Source organism: Fusarium sambucinum, chromosome IV (genome assembly GCF_050947815.1).
Source record: "Fusarium sambucinum isolate potato_lamoka chromosome IV, whole genome shotgun sequence".
In the NCBI taxonomy this organism is placed as follows: domain Eukaryota; kingdom Fungi; phylum Ascomycota; class Sordariomycetes; order Hypocreales; family Nectriaceae; genus Fusarium; species Fusarium sambucinum.
The window spans coordinates 262,798-283,382 of NC_139291.1; the positions used below are offsets into that span (position 1 = coordinate 262,798).

The following is a 20,585-nucleotide window of genomic DNA, read 5'->3' on the forward strand; positions in this document are numbered from 1 at the left end:
ACACGCTGTAAATGCAAGTTACGAAATGCCAACAAAACTGCCACCACTTATAGAACTCCAGCTCCTTACAGCCCAACTCCAACCGATTATTCTGCAATTCAAAGACGTTAATTCTGAAGGACAAGTACATAAACGTCCAACGGCGTTAACTTTATTCAACATTTCCAATCAATGCATAGTTCATAATGTACAATTGCTATACAAATCCTACATGCTTGCCCCCTTTACTTTGATACCAGCTTATTTCTTCATGCCGGCCTATTTCTTCTTTCCAGCCTTCTTAGCAGCCTTCTTGGCCTGCTTCTTGCTAACCATCTTGATAGCCTTTATCTCACCACCACTCTCAGCCCTCTTCGCCTCAGCCTTCCTTTGTCCCTCCAACTCCCTCTCACGTCTCCACCGCCTATGCCTGAACCATTGCTTTCGCGTCCTGAATCGCTTCGTCTTGAGTCCAGTAGTCTTGGCAAGCTTTCCAATCGCCCAGTTATCCTCACGATAACTGTAATCCTTGCGCAGCTTGAGTAATCTGTCTGGCTCGCCGGCTTCGACACGGGTGACCTGGAAAGGAATTCCTGATGGTGAGGTTTCGGGCTTGGCGGCGGCTTCTTTGATGGTGAAGACGGTCATTCCGAGCTTTCGCTTGCGCTCCGCGTGCTGGGGGTATGGTAGTGTGTCGTTCTTGTCGAAAACTACTCCGATGTACTTGCGGTCGGGGTGTCGTGCGGGATCGCGGTAGTACTTGACGTAACCGGTTGCCATGGAGTGAATTGTGTGATCTCGACCCATGATGCAGTTCTCGCCGGGCCACCAATGCGTGCCTCGCTGCTTGTACAGGATGTTGCCAGGAATGACGAATTGATCTACATCGTCAGTCAAGCCCCCATCACCAAGACTTCCAAAACATACCTCCTGTTCGCTTGGCACCCAACTTTTTGGGAATACCCCTCTTGGGCTTCTTCTTGTACGCTCCCTGTGACTTGACCGAGGCAAATCTTTGACCTTGGACGAGGGAATTGGCCAATTGCACACCCAGAGGAGCAACAGGCGTAAAGGCCGGCCGGACAAGACCAGCCACAGCAGCCAATATCGGCCGCTGTATCGTGAGGAACCTCATGGCCGGCGAATCTGGTAGATATGGGCTGAGGTTTTCGCTGGAGCTGCAATGTAGTAATGCCTGTCCCGCGAGCAATTCTGGAGATGGAGTTTTTGCGCTTAGTCATCGATCTTATCGATAAGAATCCATTCAATGTGGACAGCATATCGCATAATGAATGACAACCAAACATGAGCTTCAACATTTACAGATTAAAGTGCAATTCGTTTCAACTATATAAAAATGCGCTATTTCATCGCCTTTCTTTCTCTTTTGACTCTGGTCAATGCCCAGTTTGGTGGCTTTTTCGACCAGATGTTTAATCAACAAGGCGGACACGGCCACGAACGTCACCAACATCAACCACAGAATAACCCCAGCGATGCGAACCACTACAAGCAAAACTACGAGAACTGTACGTTTGTCTTTATTCGGTCAGAGACACTACTAATGTTTTTAGCTGTTTGCGATAAATACCTCTGCCCTGATACCCTCGCTTGCGTTCACTTCCCTCACCACTGTCCCTGCGCCTGGGAAGCCCAACAAGAAAAGGTCGAACTTGCTGAAGGACAACGTATCTGTGTATCTCGTGGTGGATTCCGTCCTGGTGAAACGGCGCGAAAGATTGAGCTTGCACGAAAGGGTCTACTGTGAAGCACGAAACAGCCAACTGTGAGACATCAAAAGATCAACTATGAAGCACGAAAACAACGACACCGACACGATCATGGTCCAGAAATTATGAAATTCTAGGAAATGTAATGCTTATCTACCGTGAATGCGAAACCGATTCCATAATGTGCCCTTCTGTCTCTGTCTCCGATTCTCAATCAGAATCCTCAAAGCGAGCGAGTAATGTGCATCCCTCAACCTCTGCCAACGCCCGGTAATGATATCCTCAAAACTCCAGCCTGATGATGTCTTCCTAGCCAGTTCACAATCCTTGTCGTGTTTCTTGCGTCGCAATATCCTTCTACGCAGAGCCGTTGGGTACTTGCGGTACCTGTGGCATGGGCGGCACGTTGTCGTCGTCGTCCTCTTCTTCGGGGTGGCCCAGGAGCTGGGCCACATTCTTCATTTCGTAATGCCTCTTGCGGAGCTGTTCAAACTTTCGGTGCTTTTCACGCTCCTCGGGAGACATGCCTGCCAAGTCTTCCTCGGCGTCGTGGCCGATGCTGCTTTCGTCATCGACGTGGACGCTCTTTTCGCCGCGGGGTGACGGCGCGCCCGCTTCCGGGATCTCCTCCTCCGGTTCGCCCAGCGAAAGGCCCGGAATGTCATCTTCACGGCTTGGACGTGAATCCTGAAGGCGAGAACCAGCGTCCGCCAGAGGACCCTCGTCGTCGGATGGGTCTTCGGCCGGGTCGTAGTGTTTGGCATAGGGAGTCTTTGGTTCGGTAATCTTCATAGTAGAGGAGCGCTCTTGCTCCGTGAGATATAGATTAGCCTCGTCCCACTTGAGGCGTTGAGACTGTTCGAGGCCGTCAGAGCTGTTGACGCCGGATTGTCTTCTGGATCCTGTAGGGCGAGCGCCAGAGGACGAACGTCGATGGCCGGCGTTGATGTGCGTGTTGGCGATAGTGAGCTCCTTTTCGTTGGCTGCGTGCTCTTGTTCAGGCGAAGCAGGAGGAGAATTCCTGTACGAGTTCTTGAGGATACCTAGGTTTTGTTAGATGCGGAATTAAGTCAGAGTCGAGTACACATACCTCGAGGTCGCTGAGGAGGACGAGTTGGAGGCGAGTGCGCCGGGGGAGATTCAACAGCGGAAGCCATTTTGGATATTGCTAAACAGAGCTTGAGTTGAAAGGGTTTAACGGCAAGTCAGAGCTCAAGCTCGAGGTATTGTTCGTGTCTTGAATAAACAGATGTTTTGAGACTGTAATGATTGCGCTTGTGATGAGAATCAAGATCAGATGGAAACTTGCAGAACCCTCGTGAGCAGATCATAAAGAGGCGGGGGGAGGGGGCCTATAAGATCCAATGACGCAGTGGTCTGAGACCCCAGGATTTGGAGGGGCTGGGTACGTACTAAAGAATTAGGACCTGACTGACTGGGCTGCGATGACAATAGATTTATCACTAAAAAGGGAACGAGTACAAACTTGAACCGTTGTATTCTCTAACCTTTTTGGTATTATGGCGGTAACACTAGAGATGTGAGATGAGACGAATTCATAGTCATCATCCCATCCAGTAGATGGCCTCAACCTACGTCATTGTAGAAGGCAAGGTCACACAGGTCACTAAAGTCATTAGGGGCAGTTATCTGACGTGCTCAGGCCAAGATAACAAACAGCCCGTCTAGAACCAGAACCTACATATATCACTCATGCCAACGTTACCTTTTTATCACCAGACATATGCATACAAAACTCTTTTGCAGATAATGCAGATTCTAGACTGATCCAACCACATTTTGCCAGTTTTCATCTCCTGTCCGCTATTCCCGATATAGTTTATGCAGAAAACTCAAAGAACTAGTAAAACGTATATTAGCGATTCCCAGAACAACACGTTGATATTTTCCGTGATGCGTTGTCGATAAACGAGGTCTTCCTACCTATAAACACGAAGAATAGACGCCGCTTATCTCTAGAAAGAACAGGCTGTCTTGCATGTTAGATATGACCAAAGTCACATATGCCCTGCGTGTCGTGTACATTGATTGCTCTGTCACATGTTGTTGGACGCTAACAGAAAGCCTTGGCAGGACGCAAGAGTCACCAGATGTATCACGAGAATTGCAAAGTTTCGTTTGACTAAATATAAATTGGTATACCTAATATGGACTAAATGTTTAACTATTGCTATATTTGACACGACACCTGTTTTGTGAGCATTCAATTACTAAACCTTTACTTCGACGACTTCTCGCCGCTGCTCTCCTCATCACGGCTGTCTCCAGCCATGTTGTAGTACTGTCCAAAAATACGCGTCTCCAGGTCGCTAACACCACCTGTTGACTTGCGAGCTTGGCGGCGGTAGTAAATACGCTTGGCCCATTTCCAAGCTTCAATGCCCATAAAGAACAAAATAGCCTCAATAAACACAATACCCCATTCCCATGAGATAGGAGCATGCTTAAAGACGACAGTGTTGAGTCCAGGAATGTAGATAATGGGAAACATGGTAACGAAACCGGCAACAATAGCCCAGAAAAGGAAGGGGTTCCTCCAAACGTCGTGCATCCACTGGGTGAAATACTTCTTGCTCTTTGGTTGCATTCGGAAGAAAGATCGTCGCATATTGACCATTTCCCAAGCAAGGAACAGGGCAAACCATGTCAAACAAGCAAAGGTAGTGGAGCGAGCACGGAAAATAACCTCGCACTGATCGCTATATTTGCTGTTGCAATCTTCGCCAATGTCGTCCGAGCCATTACCAAAGCCGTAAAGAACAAGGACGAAAGAGCTGAGACAGAGAGCAGACATCCAAAGACCATAGACAACCATGTCAACCATCAACTCGGGAGTAAAGACACCTTGTTTTAGCTATTGCATATTAGTAGGTTTCAATCAAGCATGACGATGTACTTACGTTTTGAGGAGGACGCTGCATAATATCTGGCGCAGCAATCTCAAAGCCGAGACCCATGTCAGGCATACCGGAGGTGATCATGATGATCCAGAGAATCTCAACAGGGGCCAGAGGGAACACAGACAGGTTGTTTTTATCCTTGAAGGCAAGACCGATGAGAAGGGTACAGGCTTGGGCAATGTTCTCGGCCAAAACGTGCAGAATGAACTTTTGGATATTATCAAACATTCTTCGACCTTCCTCGACAGCGTTAAGGATAGAAGCAAAGTTATCGTCGGTCAAGACAATGTCAGAAGCTTCCTTGGCAACATCAGATCCGGCCTGGCCCATGGCAATACCGACATCTGAACGCTTCAAACTGGGCGAGTCATTGACACCATCACCAGTCATGGCGACGAAAGCCTTGCGACGGTGGAGCGCTTCAATCATACGGACCTTGGTTTGAGGGGCACAACGAGCAACAACGAGAGGTAGGAGAGGGAGGGCATCAATCTCCTCATCGGACAGCTTGTCAAATTCAGAAGCAGTCATAACCATAACCTTGGCGACATCCTTTGGAATCTCGTTCATACGGCTGGGGAGAATACCGACTTCCAAAGCGATAGCGCGCGCAGTCTCGGGGTGATCGCCAGTAAGCATGTGAACATTGACGCCGGCCTCATGGCACTTTCGAACCGAAGGAGCAGACTCGGGACGGGGAGGGTCGTACAGGCCGATAAGTCCACGGAATACAAGGTCATTCTCGAAGAGTCCTCGGTCAAGTTCAGCTTCGTTGTCCTCGACGTGGGGGATATCCGTTCGGCTGGCAAGTGCAAGAACACGGAGACCTAGACGGGCAAGAGATTCCATGTTTGCGATCACATCCTCTTTGATAGCATCGGTGAGCTCAAGAATCTCGTTACCGGCAGCGTAGGTTGGGCAAGAGGTCAAGACACGCTCGACGGCACCCTTTGTGAAAACCCATTGCTTCTGAGCCTCGCTGTCCATAAAGATAACCGACATCTTCTTGACGTCTGAGTCGAAGGGAAACTCGGCGACTTCGTGCCAGCGAGGGTTCGCACCGCCAGACAGGCGCATACGGTTCCAGTTGAAACGAGAAGCAAAAACCTGCATAGCGATCTCAGTGGGGTCACCACGAGCATGCCACTCACCATCAATCTCGTGGACTGTGGCAAGGTTGGCAAGGGATGCAACGTTGAGGTACTCCATCAAACCAGGATCCTGGGAAGTCTGGGCAGAGGCGTCGATAGAAACACCCTCGGCTTTCTCGTCGCGGAAGTTGATGTTCTTGGGCTGATCCTCAGCAAGGCTGATGGTGCCAACAGTGGGGTTGAATGGTTCGCTGGTCTGGCCGACAGAGTATGTACCTCGGCCAGGAATCCAGGCCTTCTTGACAATCATAGTACCTTGGGTAAGAGTACCAGTCTTGTCGGAGCAAATGTCTGCAGAGGTTAGCTATTGTTATCGAGGCAAGGGATATAACTCACTAGTAACGGCACCAAGAGCTTCCAGACTCTTGAGGTTACGGACGATAACGTTTCGTTGGACCATTCGCTTAGTACCGGCAGCCATTGTGATGGTAAGGACAACGATCAGGGAGGCGGGAATCATAGAAAGGCCAGTGGCCACGGCATAGATAATAACCTCCTTTTGAGACTTGAAATCGTTGGCAGCCATAACGATAATAGCACACACAATAGCTGTTCCGAGAAGAACAAGAGCAAGCTTGGAAAGCTTACGCTGCAGAGGAGTTCCGACGTTGACACCAAGAAAGCGGCCGACGGCATCAGAACCAGTCAAGGTCCACGCTTCAATGTGTCGACCAGCATTGGCCTTTCCTTCGGCGTTTCTCTTAGGCTGTCGGCGCTTGGAGGACTTGCCACGAAGAGCAACAGCAATCTGGCCAATTTCTGTGTAGGTACCAGTGGCGAAGACAATACCGCGAGCTCGGCCCTTTGTCACAGTGGAGGAGCTGTAGGCAACGTTGAGGCGGTCACCAGGGCCAGTGTCGTTGTCAAAGACCTTGCTGATCTCCTTGCGGACGGGAAGTGACTCTCCGGTAAGCAGAGCTTCGTTGGTTTCGAAGTTGACGGCCTCGACAAGGCGGAGATCGGCAGGGATAGTGTCACCAGTCTTGAGCTCGACCATGTCACCAGGGACGATCTCGACCGTGGGAATGACCTTGTTGTTGCCGTTTCGAACAGCTGAAGCTGTTGGGGAGCTGAGAGAACGAAGGGAGTCCATGGTCTTGGCGGCCTGGAACTCCTGTAGGAAACCGACGACGATGTTGAGAATAATGACAGCAGCAACGACACCACCCTCGATCCATGACTGAATACCAAATGAGGCAGCCATGGCGAGGATGAGGACCTATTAATCGACGAATGAGCGACTCTACCGTTTACCCAAGGCTTCAGAGAAGCGGACGGGTGATATGACTTACTAGAGTGAGAGCATTGGCAATCTGGCCGATGAAGATCTTGATAGGTTGGACGCCCTCTTGCTCGCCGAATTCATTGCGTCCGGCAGTTTCGAGGCGGCTCTTGGCTTCTTGGTCCGTTAGACCATCTTCAAGATTGGCATTCAACTCCTTAGCAACCTGCTCATGGGTGAGAGCATGAGCAGGTGCTGACATGGGAGTGTTGGACTGGCCTGAGACATGAGGCGCCTCTTCGGCAGGTGTCTGACCCATTTTGGCGAGAGTTCAGAGAGGTGAAGATGGAAGGAAAAGTTAGAGAGAGAGCGGGAGGCACACATGGCTCTTATAAGTTGGTGGGAGTGCTTGATCGACAGCCAGATAGAACATGGTTTTGCACTTTGTAGTAGGAAGGCAGGCGGATCGGTGTTAGAGGTGGATGCGCCAAGAAATAATCACGACAGGAGGTGCAACCAAACAGGAGCCAAGTTTTTGGAGGAAACATTCTATTTGGACGACAACATTTTTTTTATGTGGAGATTGTCGCTTTGATGAGGGAATGCCAAGACAGTAAAGCCGGCAAATGAACTAGACTAGGTAGGTTTTGAGATGGGTGAAGCAGATACAGAAGGTCAAGCTGGTGGTTGTTTGGACAATTGACATAATTATACCATATTTTTAGCAACCCAACCTTCTTCTTGGTGTTTTGTTTGTTTCCATCAGGCCTTTGGCGTCTTACTCAAATTGTTAGAGATACTGTATTTAAGAGATTATCAAACACTCAATCGTTAAAGACCCTGCATCGGATCGAACTCTGGAGTAAGAGCCTCTTACAGTTCACCAATAGCCCTTGTACTAACCCCAGTGACTAGCAACGTTCATAACGCACAGGGCAACTTCAAAAGTTACGATTCGACCAATGAGAGCTAATATTTATTGCCAAGATTTCATCCCTGTCTAGCGCCCCAGCGGAAGCCTGTACATTCCGCCATCCCGCCATCATATCTATACAATAACAATTTGCAGTAGTTGACTGTTGATATTATTAATGTTTATTTTTCGCATCCATATTTCAGAGTTATTTCAGACACATGGACACATTAATTAAACTATGAGGGTCATGGTCATGAAAGCTCCTCACAGTGGCGAGATGGAACATGGTTGGAACAATGCTATGACTCTACAACTACTGATTGCGACATGCCGTCCTTCTGACGAATGATTCAATAGCCATCTTCTTATACTGTGTTACTACTATACAGTTGCCGTGGGTGTTTTAGTAACCAACGTTTCACAGCCATGTCAATAGTATAGCATAGTCATCAGGGTACTAGAAGAATCGGTGAAAGAGACGAAATTGTAGGTCAGGTTATGCTCAGACTTCGTAGGCTGTTGATTTTTAAGCTGGACACCAACTTTTTGTTATCAACTTATCACTGGGTAGCATTTATCACTATTGGACCTCTGTTATCTCAACCGTTCACACCCTCCCGCTCCGCCCCGCCACATTCCTCTCAGCCTCTGTCTAATTAAAACATAGCATTGTGATGACCAGAAAGGGCGTTGACGCAATCCAAGCGCATAAACGGCGGGAGTAACTATGACTCAAGGTATAAAGACAAACGTTCCTCACAGAGTCAATCAATACATTGACTTTGAGAGAGCAACGTCTCTTAAGAGGGTCAAGCGGCGTAAAAGGTGACCGCTAGTAGGATGAACTGTTGTTCTTTCAACAGTTCAGACTGCGACACCGTCAAATTTGCGGGGAGTTCCTAAAGCTTGTACTACTAAGCGGTCCTCGAAAGAGGGTCGTGGCCGGGGTAATGACCTAGGGTATAGTAAAAACGTGCAAGATGCAACAATGGATAATCCGCAGCCAAGCTCTAAGTCTGCCTTGAAGAGTCAGATATGGGTGCAGTTCAACGACTAAATGGTGGTGGGTTCCGGTAGAAACGCGGTTTGCGTACTCTGCCCGGGCTTAAGATATAGTCTGGCCTCCTGTGAAAGCAGGAGGGTTATTGTTCTTAAGGTAGCCAAATGCTAAGTCATCTAATTAGTGACGCGGATGAATGGATTGACGAGATTCCCACTGTCCCTATATACTACCTATCTAGCAAAACCACAGCCCGAAACTACGGCCCAATTATTGGGCCGCTTTGCGCCTACAGGGCCGAAACAAAATTATTTAGGCTCTGAAGCCTCCTTGGTTAACCAATACCATCATACAGCCAAGAATGCCAAGTCGACTCGTCCCATCTCATCATCTTGAGCAAAGCTTGGTGATTGCTCCCAGGTCCCGAACAAGAGGTCATTCGCAGCCTTGGTGTCTGATTTAACCAAGATGGGTACAGCCCGTCATGTCACCAAAAAACTGCCACCAAGAAACCTTACTCAAACAAACAACACAACGTCTGCCAAAGCTCAGCTTACCGTTTCATTTTGTCCAACATTGCGACACTGTCGGATCGCTCCAGCTTATATCTGTGAGAATATCTTGTCGCATCATATGATTTTTGTCAGCCTTGTGTACCGACAGAGCTGAATTCTTTTTACGCTGCCACAACCCCCGCATTTCGACGTGATAACGCCATCCGCGTACCGATCGTTATCATGGAGCCGGTTGGCATCATACTTCTCGTCCTCTTTCTTTTCATCATAGTCATGGGTCCTATGTATGTATACTCAATCCCTGAAGGACATTTGCTAAACCTGAACCAGGGCTTGTGTCAGAATGAATGCAAGACGGAATACAACAGAAAAGGTTCACGATCCTCAACCCCATCAGATGGATACTGCACGTCGCAAGCTCAGTACCGTGACCACTTCCACAATTTTGCCCCTACCAAATGCTCCGGCCACCGACATTGAAGCTTCGACTCCGCCGACCGAGTTCGGTGAATGGTAAGCGAAATCCACTCTTGAGATGAATCCCGGCCTCCACTCTCACTTCTCGGCCGGGACGCTCTTCGGGATCGACAGGTAATGACTTTACTACAGTCCTATATGCATCGGTCCTTTAGTTCCGGAGCCAACGTATACTGTTACTCAAGACCCATGCCCGGTGCTTGAACATGTTTCAACGGTGACGTCTCACAAGGCAACATGTCAAGCGAAAAGCCAAGAGACAGTCGGACAGACCGAAGAGGTGACCGATACAAACGACGACGTTCTGACGATAAATGCATGCGGGCATTCGTTTCACTCGAAATGTCTCTCGTCATGGTTTTTGATCGATCGATATGACTGTCCCGTGTGCAGGGTACCATACTATAAAGGAATTCCTCGACATCAGCAAGCTTTGAATGTATCACCGTTCTGGTAAATACCCGCTTTAGTTGGATCACTAATCACAGTCCATGACCGAATACAGAGCGGTTGGATGTCATTACATGAGAAGATGCATGATTGCTGCAGCCACACTATGAATGTTTAATTCATCTCGATGCCAAACATTAAAGTCTCAGCCATTTTATTTCCAGGACCCTTCGCCCGGTGGTGTCCGAGGTATTCAATTGGTCGAACTTGACTCTGTCCGGAGCTTTCTCAACGACCCTCCTGCAGGTTTGTGCTCTGGATTGGTGAAAGGCGTCACAGCGGAGCAGAAACCGGGGTACCAGGGTACGTACTGCGGACGAGATGACGGATCGGCGATCGATGTCCCGCCCACTAATGTCGAGATGACTTCATTACCAACTGTCAAGGGCTTAGATCGAGGAATTCAACCAACGATCGTCTTGTTTTCCAGAAGAGCTCCACGGAGAAGCCAATGCGAATTACCAGGTGATGCAGGGGGCTTCACTTGTTCCGTTGCGCTACCATACTTTCCCGGAAATAATGACAACGATAGCCCTACTTATTCGCCTTACAGCATCACATCCTACCCAGACCATGCATGACGCACCATGCGTCATTGGCCATTGGCCCTTCGGGCCATTCTCTCCGACTAAAAACACTTAACTTATGGAATACGACGTTGGTTACGGAGCAAATCCTCAGGTAGTACTTGATCAGTCAACTTACTGTAATCTTGTGGTTCAAACAGCTACTCGCCTATTCTCATTGCTGGATATACATGCCATCTCGTCTCCCAATTCCCCCTGCAAGACTTCTTGCCCTCCTGCCACATCCTTCATATCGCAGAGCTGCATCGACAATGGCCCCGAAGCGAAAAAGAACTGGTGCCCATACACCACCCCCGATACCTGAAATGCCTGATGCGAACCCTAGGCGGAGCAGTCGAAGAATAAAGGAAGCTACCGATGAACGAAAGCCAAAAATCGATGTTACAAAGATGGTCTCTGATCCGCTGAAACTGGACAACCCTAAGAAACCAAAGGCCGTGTGGGATACAGGAGAAGGTGTTGAGGAAGCCATGCGAGAATTGAGTGAGATGGAGCACAAATTACAGGATGCTGTTCGAACACAACGACTCGCAGTTGAATCGTCGGATCTTCATGTCAAAAAAGAACTCGCCCAGGAGCCCGGCGTCCGCCCAAAAACATACCAGCCGACAAACGACACAATCGCTGCTCGTGGGAACCTCAACAAAAAGTCAAAGGTTGTTGACACAGGGCCGCTGGATGAGCACGACGCCAAAGTGGCTGCCGGCGATGTGGACGAAGCCAAGGAAGAAACCAAAGAAGAAGACAGTGTCGGTAGAGGTGCCGATCGACCCCCTCCAGTAAACAGCGAAACGCTTCCCTTGCCATGGAAAGGACGGCTAGGATATGTGAGTACACAATGGCAAACCCTTATACATCGCTGACCCATAAAGGCTTGTTTAAATACATACCTACGCAACGCGACACCTCCTGTATTTTCTTCCAGAACCTGTCGCATAGCCTCGATTCTTGAGCACCGACATCCTTTAGCGAATCCAGACGAACCGGAACATTCGACCAAGAACCGCCCAGATAAATCTCAACCTGCAGACGATGAGCGAGGTCTCAAGTACGTTCAGGAGTTAGGATTGGCGAATGCCCGAGACATTGTCAAGATGATTCGATGGAACGTCAAATACGGCATCAAATTCATGCGACTCAGCAGCGAGATGTTTCCATTTGCCAGTCACAAGGAATACGGTTATAAACTGGCCCCGTTTGCATCTGAGGTGCTAGCAGGAGCTGGGAAGGTGGCGGGAGAGCTGAACCATCGCGTGACGACCCATCCAGGACAGTTTACACAGATTGGCAGTCCGCGCAAAGAGGTTGTTACTGCCGCTATTCGCGATTTGGAATACCACGACGAAATGCTTTCTCTTCTCAAACTACCCGAGCAACTCAACCGCGATGCAGTCATGATCCTTCACATGGGAGGCACATACGGTGACAAGGCCGCCACTCTTGACCGATTCCGAGAGAACTATGCAAAACTTTCAGACAGTGTCAAGCGACGCTTGGTGCTGGAGAATGACGACGTTGCATGGAGTGTCCATGATTTGTTACCTATTTGTGAAGAGCTCAACATTCCTCTCGTACTCGACTTTCACCACCACAACATCATCTTTGACTCTTCCATCAGAGAAGGCTCCAAAGACATCATAGATTTGTATGATCGCATCCGCGCCACCTGGACCAAGAAAGGAATTACTCAGAAAATGCATTACAGTGAGCAAACATCTCCTGCTGTCACTCCACGAGATCGTCGCAAGCATTCCGCTCGAGTCAAGACTCTTCCCCCTTGCGCACCCGACATGGACCTCATGATTGAAGCCAAGGATAAGGAGCAAGCTGTTTTTGAATTGATGCGCACTTTCAAGTTACCTGGGTGGGATACCTTTCATGATATTGTACCTCACGAACGTCCAGATGAGTCACGAAAGGCGATCAAGAAGAAGCCTAAGAAAGGAAAGAAAAAGACAGAACAAGTCAACGGTGACGCCGAGGATGATATCGAGGTGCCAGAGAGAATTGTAAGCGCAGAGGATTTTGGTATGGGCGGTCCCCAAGATAGGGTCTATTGGCCAGAGGGTATGGAAGAATGGTTACGACCCAAGAAGAGAGAGATAAAGAAAGCAAAGGAAGGAAAAGATGGAAATCCTGAAATTAAAGAGGACGGTGATGAACATTGAGAACAAGATGTCAATTTTGGCGTTGTGAGCGAATGGTTATTTAATCTTAATTAATAAAATTGCAAAGATATTTTGACTTGATTACCATTGCAATTGATGGATCGAGTGAAAAATAGTGGCTACGTTGTACAGGGTAGTGCCTTTACCAAAAAAAGTTTTATCATTAACCTCGACAAATCTTTCATCATTCAACTATTACAAAATGAATTCCACAGTCTTTCAAGGTGCAAGCGAAAAGTTCCTGCAGTGGTTTAATTCCCTGCCAGGTTCGACATTTTCTGATGACATCAAAATTGTCGACCTGCGTGATCGCAATGCTGGTCGCGGAATAAGTAAGTCTTTCACTCACCTGCTGTATCAAGCTTACAAAAGTAGTTGCCCTCAAGGACATACCCGCTGGAACAACTCTGTTTACAATCCCCAGAAATGGAATTATCAACACGGAGACGTCGGAACTTGCCAAGAAAATCCCAGATGTGTTTGATCTTGACAAACCTGACGAGGATGATGTTCCTGGGCTGGACTCTTGGAGCTCTCTGATTCTCATCATGATTTACGAATACCTCCAAGGAGACAATTCACAATGGAAGCCTTACTTTGACGTACTTCCTTCGTCTTTTGACACACCCATGTTTTGGTCGGAAAATGAGCTTGATCAACTACAAGCCAGTCACATGCGACACAAAATTGGCAAGGCGGATGCAGAGAATATGTTCAAAAAGACCCTTGTTCCCATTATTCGAAGCAACCCAACCATCTTCAACGCCGACAGCAAGAGCGACGAAGAGCTTGTTGAGATTGCTCACCGAATGGGCAGCACCATCATGTCGTATGCTTTTGACCTTGAAAGTGACGAGGAGGAAGAGGAGGAGACTGAGGAATGGGTTGAGGATCGCGATGGAAAGTCAATGATGGGCATGGTACCTATGGCGGATATTCTGAACGCTGATGCTGAGTTTAATGTGAGTGAATCTTGTGGGTTACCGACAAAACTAACAGACCTAGGCGCACGTCAACCACGAGGAAGAGAGTCTCACTGTTACCAGCTTAAGACCTATCAAGGCGGGAGAAGAAATCCTCAACTACTATGGACCCCATCCCAACTCGGAGCTGTTGAGAAGATACGGATACGTCACCGAGAAGCATTCTCGTTATGACGTGGTCGAGATCCCATGGGACATCGTCGAGTCAGTCTTGACCAATTTTGGCATTTCAAGCCAAATCTTGGAGCAAATTGTAAGTCTTACCCACATAAAATTGACCCATCTAACTTGTGTAGCGTGGTGTGTTTGAAGAGGAAGAAGAATTTGAGGATACATTTGTCTTGGAACGCGAAACAGGCGAGGTCAACTCGGATGGTACCTTTGCTGAACCTGCCAAATTCCAAGGCATGCCCGAAGATCTCCAAGAACAACTCAAGTCATTCCTCAAGGGTATCAAGAAAGCACAGCCCGACGCTATAGCCGACAAGAGAAAAAGGGACGAGATTCACCAAGCTGTACTGGCCAAGACATTGGAGGCCCTCGCAGCGAGATACCCAACAAGCATTTCAGAGGATCAGATTCTACTCAACGGCCAGAACCTTGACCAACGAGCTCGCATGGCTACTGTAGTCAGACTCGGAGAGAAGAAGTTGCTTCAAGAAGCCATCGCTACGTTCTCTGAGGATGTCGAGATGACAATGGATGATGAGTCTGGCCCAGCAAAGCGTACAAAGCGATCAGGCTGATTGCGCGGCGGGGTTATTATGTGACAGATCGTGTTTTCTCTCTTCTCATGCAAGAGGTGCAGAAAGGCATCGAGTTGCGAACCATCCGCCGAGGCAAGTGAGGCCCTAATTACAATTACAATCGACCGTTTATATATAAATGATACATGCCTGAAGAAATTACTTTTCAGATTTACTCTCAAACACACATCCGACCGTGAGAAGTTGGACTTGTCAATCCTTGCTAACATAGGTACCCAGAAACAGCAATCTTTGGTGCTGTTATTACTTACGTGCATGGCTAGGGACACCGAACAATTCTCGGATTTACATGAAATCTAATTGAGCTGTCTTGTTGACAGTTACTTCAACCATCAATACTTGCGTACCATTATCTCATTGTGGGACAATGTGTTGGCTGTTCTCGAACCTGAAACATGAGCTCCCAGGTGCCACAAGCTTGCTACGTTTACCTTGATCGACGATGTCGGTTACATTGAGAGAGCATCTTACCAACAACCCGCCACCCTCAACGCCTAAGCGAGCTCATAAACAACAACATCATAGCTGCATCGACATCACCACCATTAGCGCTTTCCAGAGTCACATGTTCTCACCTTGTTACCACGAGACACACCAAACTACATCTTGACGGAAACGCCGAAGCCCTTGTATTCTGGCCTCATATGCAGACCTTCGGGTATCAGAAAAATTGACCCCTTGGAGCATAAGGGACGAAATTATTACGCCACTTTCCGCTCCTTAGACCAGAGTTCTTGGGCTACTTATTTTTGTACCCTATGACTTGGGAGGTCAACTTTTCTGATACCCACTAGGCAGATAGAACGCTGCCAAGTCGCAACAACGGCATGGCCAGACCAACAGATCAACATTCAATTTAAGCATGTCTCCATTGGTGGGTAAAGTCAAACTAGGCTACCTGCTATACGATCGCCAGACCGGTCGCAAAAAACAGGACCTGAAGCGGATCAGACGAAAATACTAGCACGATCTTAGGCTACGTACTGGTCCAACATTATCAATCAGTACCGGTTCTATGCGGCCCATCGGAGATAGGTGTTGGCGAGAGGGGGCCGGGCCGCAAGTGTGTGCACACATGGACTGGGGTAGTCTATTCCTTGCATATAACAACAAAGTGCCACCAATCTTTGAGCAGTAGAGCCTCGCCAATGGTGCTGAGCGGGAGACTATGTCTGGCAGACTATAGCTGGAGCCGATTTTATGTCGTCATACCAGACCATACAAGGGTGTGCTGTCTGTCTAAAGGACGAAATACCATTATTGAGGGTGTAGTATTGACCGAGATATGAATGCGGCTCTGCGACTCGTCGGGCCATAAAGATGACAGCTGCTCGAGTGTTATGAAGTGGGCAAACGCTTCAACAATCAGCCATGTCTAAATCGGTACGTGAGCTTTGTTGTGAGTTTTCCTACTAATCAATCGCAGAGTAAACCAGCGAAACACTCCTCAGCACGAAAGGGGAGCTCCTCCAGTCAACCTATTATCCCGGGTTTTCTGTTTATCACGAACCAACTCATCATCAACAACCCAGATCGGGATTTGTATATGCACCATATCCCACCTCCTTCGCCGAATCAATATGGAGGTGAAGTCCCGAGCAAAGTTATGCGCTATCGTAATGGGGATGTCACAGAAGCCCCAGACTTTTACTGGCATCGAGACCCAAACTCTGCACCACACGGACAACTGTTACGGTTTGATGGTCAAGGAGGCTACGTTTTGGATTATACGCATATGCCTTACACAGCTGAGGAATACAAAACGTTTGGAGTGGCTGCTTGCAACCCATTGCTCCCTGTAATGGTGGTAGAGCATGATCCTCTCGTTTCTACTGGGCACTGGGATCTTTTGCGTATATTCCATCCAACAAGTCGTCCTGGTCTGTCTCAAGTTGCTACTATCAATAGTCCTATGGGCATTGGAGGTGGCCCGGTACTTTACGTTGCAGGCAGTGGTCCCAGCTGGATACCTGGCTTAGTACCCAGGACATACAGATCCCCACGGTCTAGTGTACCACGCTCAGCAGGTCTTGGGGGAGAATTGCCCATCATTCTAGGACTCATGGCGTTGAATGCAGCACGTGATCCGAGCAATACTTCTGTACATAATGTGTTTTTGGGCCATAATCGGATATGGAGACATGGGCAATGGGTGAGCAGTGATGCGCCTCGTGGACGTAAGTACTCGATATTCGAATCCTAACAGTTGCTAATCATGACAGATCCCTCAACGGCTTCGGATGATCCCACAGGTTTCATCGTCAAGGTGTTTCTTGACCCGGATGACCAATATTCAACACCAGAGCGACTCCTCAATTTAGAGTGGCAGAGCGCTATTGTTCGAGAGTGAGACACTCCAGATATGGTCAACATGGATGCATAGATTGATCTTTAGTCTATTATTCGTTCCTTGATGTATGAAGCCCTTCCTGCTCTGCAGCTCTGCCCCATATCCATCTCGTCAGCTGGCCAAACATTGTATGCTTGACCGGATTGAGCACTGTGAATCATCCACGGCTCGATTATGGTTGTGTAAGTATTGTTGTCTGACCTCAGACTGCATCAGGAAGTCGTACGGCGATATCTCCCGACTGAGTGATGTATCGCACCCATGGGAGTGAAGGGTATTGCAACTATATTTGTTAGCTTGATCGACAAGAACTGGCAGGGTTCGTACCTTTGGCTCGGTAATCTTCAGATACCGAACCTGAATACCACTTGTAGTAAAGTAAGGGATTTCAAACTTGACCTGGATAGGTCGCTTAGCACCCTTGCCTACTCCTCCAACACCTCCCATGCTACCACCAAAACCACCCATCATACCACCACCTTGTTCATCATCACCCCTCACGCTTGGCAGGCCCAGCTCAGCGCGCATGAGGAACTCTTTGCCACCACCAAACTGCTTAATCTTCCAGACAATGGCGCTTTGCTCGGGTGCGTAGTGGACGGATCCAATGTTTGTGCGGAAACGAGGGCTATCAGCATCGTCGGGAACGGGAACAATGATTTCGACGTTGTTGGCGGTACTGCGACGCTTGAACTGAGCGCGGGCCTTGAGCATGTATTCGATACGGGATCCTGAATGAGACTCGACAACACACTCTACCCAAATCAATGGCTTGACTTGGGTGTTGAGACGGTACGACATGAGCTCGAATTCGCCATCAGGGGGGATGAAGGAGATGGTGCGGTCGTTTTCGAAACGCGATAGTCGTACACATTGGTGAAATTTGACATCCTCCATCTCAATAGACTTGCCTCGGGTAGCTCGACCTGTCGTCTCAAACATGACCTTATCATTAAGGCCCAGGCGCAACTCGGGCATACCACTGAGGTAGCACTTCATCTTAACAGCGCCGAGAATCTCAGAACGCAGGACATTGCCGTTTGCGGAGACCAGCAGGTTAAGGGACTCGACGACATCAAGAAAGACCTCGTTCTTGCGGTAGCGAATACCCTCGGATCGCCAGGAAACAGCGTTTGTCACGGCAATGGGTGGTCGGGCCTGGATCTCGAGCTTGTGGGATTCCTGGGTAATGTACTCTTGGAGGATCTTGGTTTCTGTTGTTTGAGGGTAACCAAAGTCCATCATCTCGTCGAGAAGTTCGTAGATGACGACAAAGTTGTCGCGAATGGACTCTTCTTCTAACGCCTTGAAGTATTCGGTAAAGACCTCGACGACTTTGTGGAGGAACAATAGGATTTCGGCGGCATTGGTATTTCGTTTCGTAAGGGCGAGAAGGTAGAGGTTGTTGTGGCGGATATAGAGGTACTATTCTGTCAGCGGTGAAGACAAACCAAAGGAAAGACATACGTTGATGCCTTCATGGGAGAAGCATGGTGCGACAGCAGAGGAGTCTTCCTCAGCTTCTGAAAGGAGTACAGGGAACTTTTCGACGGCTGACATGGGAATATCACCACGATAGTTTCGAGCAAGAAGGGTCTACAAGTGTTAAAATACGCGACAATGATCAATGGTAGACAGTGATTGACAAACCTTGCCCTTGAGGTCTAGGAAGAATAGTGCTGAAGCCATGATGCGGTCTTGGCGATGTTCAAGTTCGAGATACCAGGGGAAAGGAGGTCGTGGATGTCGATAAGATGCGACGGGTCAAGTCTAAGACGCAAAGATCATGTGCAGCCAAGTTTTGGATGGCGAAAGGAGAGACTGAAGAGTAATTAGAGACTATAGAGAAGCGCAGTCAATCATCATGGTCCGTGGCGCAATAATTGAAAATGGGTTTTGGTTTAAGCTGTTTCGCTGGCATCTTTGAGTGCAGCCTGGTCATTCCAAGCTGGTGACGACGCGGTAGAATATCGGATATTGGTGGGGTACCAAGCTAAAGCTAAAGCTTTCCAAGCTTTAGATCACGTGGACAGTGGAGCCCAAGAAAGTTGATAAAAAGATTTGTTTTTCGCTTTGTTTTTTTATTTCTTCTTCTCTTCAACGCACCCTCTAGACAGTGCAGACCATTATCTAGCCTACTACCGATTGGCATTCTGTCATTTCAGCCGTGGAGCCGTTGATGTGAGCTGCGATTTCGTGGTGCGGAGAGGGAAAACTTGGATCCATAAGAACTGCCCGCGTATATTTCTTACGTTGCTTGGGCGGTGTCAGAGGAGCCAAACATATCTTGCAGACATTTTTTTAGTTTGCATCGTAAAGTGATTTGTAGGGATGAAACATTGCCGCCCGGCGATCTCAGTCTTGATCTGGGGTAGAATTGCTTCGTGGTGGGTGGCTTTGTCCAGGTGACAGTCACTTTTGCCCATGAACTTTGTTGGGGTGATGAACCGAGGATCTTACTTCTTGGCGATAGTGAAAGATCCTGGTTCTGACATTGTGAAAGTGGCAAGTTTTGCTATTTTTGTGTTGCACATGTCTTGATCTCGAAGCGCGCTCTAGAAATGCTCAAACCCAAGTAACCGACTCTGCGGACCTGGGTAACGCATGTTTAAACCCATCATTTCATCCTACAAGTTTCGACATGGGCCTGAGGTTATCTTTTGCGCTTGCTTCATTTGTGCATCAATAAAAGGCTGCCGTACATTTCAGGGACTGAATCCTTGACCAACATGGATAAACGGATGCTCCTCTTCCCGGTACTACTATGTACATCACCTTACTATGAATGTATAAACTTCACATGCTTAGTCCCAACAACAGCCAACCACGAATCCACGGGATCAGATTGAGGTCCGACGGTAAAAGAACCGAAAGCCGACTGGTCTGGATAAAGTAAAGTGGTGTTTTACTTTAAGAGGTAGTAGAGAGGCACTGAAGATAAAAGCTAGTGGGTATACGGATATGTAACAGAGAATCAGCCCCCAATTCTTAGAGTACAAGAATAAACAGTGAGAAAATAGAGCACAATTGATCTACTCATTTTGTCTAGCGGCTAATTTTATGATACCCCGAGTGCAAGCAATGAGCAAGGCATGTCTGACGTTATCTTGAACGGTATCTTTTCATTGGATGGAAAAACAACCTTTAAACGCATCAGGAAAAAATACGACCCTTTGAGGCATGTGTTAGAGTTGATCTTGTTAGTGCATCTGGTCATGACTCGGGCGACCCGTTTAACAATATTGACCACCAAGATCTGGTCTTGCATGTGATGTCGGTGCATCATCATTCCCCAGTTTTGACACGTGCTAGACCGGCCTTCAGGTACAGATTCTGACCTCTTTACGTAGGTGCAATTCAATTAGAGTT

The 20,585-nt window shown here is 48.1% G+C and overlaps 10 protein-coding genes across 10 annotated transcripts; 6 read left to right on the top strand and 4 right to left on the bottom strand.

Annotated features, from left to right (window-relative positions):
• Nucleotides 1-258: 258 nt before the first annotated feature.
• On the bottom strand, nt 259-1,114 carry FSST1_000071 (mitochondrial 54S ribosomal protein bL27m; the record flags this gene model as incomplete). The annotated part of the gene is made up of 2 exons (XM_083233550.1): nt 259-860; nt 907-1,114. 2 exons carry the CDS (start codon nt 1,112-1,114, stop codon nt 259-261), a joined length of 810 nt encoding a protein of 269 aa, XP_083090253.1.
• A 222-nt stretch (nt 1,115-1,336) lies between these two features.
• On the top strand, nt 1,337-1,747 carry FSST1_000072 (uncharacterized protein; the record flags this gene model as incomplete). Its single annotated transcript, XM_083233661.1, has 2 exons — nt 1,337-1,508; nt 1,554-1,747. 2 exons carry the CDS (start codon nt 1,337-1,339, stop codon nt 1,745-1,747), a joined length of 366 nt encoding a protein of 121 aa, XP_083090254.1.
• A 319-nt stretch (nt 1,748-2,066) lies between these two features.
• FSST1_000073 (PP1-complex regulatory subunit GLC8) lies at nt 2,067-2,866 on the bottom strand (the record flags this gene model as incomplete). The annotated part of the gene is made up of 2 exons (XM_083233770.1): nt 2,067-2,752; nt 2,800-2,866. The coding sequence occupies 2 exons, from the start codon at nt 2,864-2,866 to the stop codon at nt 2,067-2,069; spliced, it is 753 nt and encodes a 250-aa protein (XP_083090255.1).
• A 1,082-nt stretch (nt 2,867-3,948) lies between these two features.
• On the bottom strand, nt 3,949-7,322 carry FSST1_000074 (uncharacterized protein; the record flags this gene model as incomplete). Its single annotated transcript, XM_083233880.1, has 4 exons — nt 3,949-4,584; nt 4,631-6,072; nt 6,118-7,000; nt 7,074-7,322. The coding sequence occupies 4 exons, from the start codon at nt 7,320-7,322 to the stop codon at nt 3,949-3,951; spliced, it is 3,210 nt and encodes a 1,069-aa protein (XP_083090256.1).
• Nucleotides 7,323-9,656: 2,334 nt separating this feature from the next.
• On the top strand, nt 9,657-10,368 carry FSST1_000075 (uncharacterized protein; the record flags this gene model as incomplete). Its single annotated transcript, XM_083233991.1, has 3 exons — nt 9,657-9,718; nt 9,765-9,947; nt 10,044-10,368. 3 exons carry the CDS (start codon nt 9,657-9,659, stop codon nt 10,366-10,368), a joined length of 570 nt encoding a protein of 189 aa, XP_083090257.1.
• Nucleotides 10,369-10,471: 103 nt separating this feature from the next.
• Nucleotides 10,472-10,942, top strand: FSST1_000076 (uncharacterized protein; the record flags this gene model as incomplete). The annotated part of the gene is made up of 1 exon (XM_083234102.1): nt 10,472-10,942. The coding sequence occupies one exon, from the start codon at nt 10,472-10,474 to the stop codon at nt 10,940-10,942; it is 471 nt and encodes a 156-aa protein (XP_083090258.1).
• Nucleotides 10,943-11,199: 257 nt separating this feature from the next.
• FSST1_000077 (uncharacterized protein) lies at nt 11,200-13,116 on the top strand (the record flags this gene model as incomplete). The annotated part of the gene is made up of 2 exons (XM_083234212.1): nt 11,200-11,775; nt 11,821-13,116. The coding sequence occupies 2 exons, from the start codon at nt 11,200-11,202 to the stop codon at nt 13,114-13,116; spliced, it is 1,872 nt and encodes a 623-aa protein (XP_083090259.1).
• A 202-nt stretch (nt 13,117-13,318) lies between these two features.
• Nucleotides 13,319-14,845, top strand: FSST1_000078 (uncharacterized protein; the record flags this gene model as incomplete). The annotated part of the gene is made up of 4 exons (XM_083234321.1): nt 13,319-13,448; nt 13,492-14,078; nt 14,122-14,352; nt 14,396-14,845. The coding sequence occupies 4 exons, from the start codon at nt 13,319-13,321 to the stop codon at nt 14,843-14,845; spliced, it is 1,398 nt and encodes a 465-aa protein (XP_083090260.1).
• A 1,392-nt stretch (nt 14,846-16,237) lies between these two features.
• On the top strand, nt 16,238-17,216 carry FSST1_000079 (uncharacterized protein; the record flags this gene model as incomplete). Its single annotated transcript, XM_083234432.1, has 3 exons — nt 16,238-16,249; nt 16,293-17,043; nt 17,089-17,216. The coding sequence occupies 3 exons, from the start codon at nt 16,238-16,240 to the stop codon at nt 17,214-17,216; spliced, it is 891 nt and encodes a 296-aa protein (XP_083090261.1).
• Nucleotides 17,217-17,418: 202 nt separating this feature from the next.
• FSST1_000080 (Mu homology domain-containing protein) lies at nt 17,419-18,905 on the bottom strand (the record flags this gene model as incomplete). Its single annotated transcript, XM_083234543.1, has 4 exons — nt 17,419-17,499; nt 17,544-18,641; nt 18,684-18,812; nt 18,867-18,905. The coding sequence occupies 4 exons, from the start codon at nt 18,903-18,905 to the stop codon at nt 17,419-17,421; spliced, it is 1,347 nt and encodes a 448-aa protein (XP_083090262.1).
• Nucleotides 18,906-20,585: the final 1,680 nt, after the last annotated feature.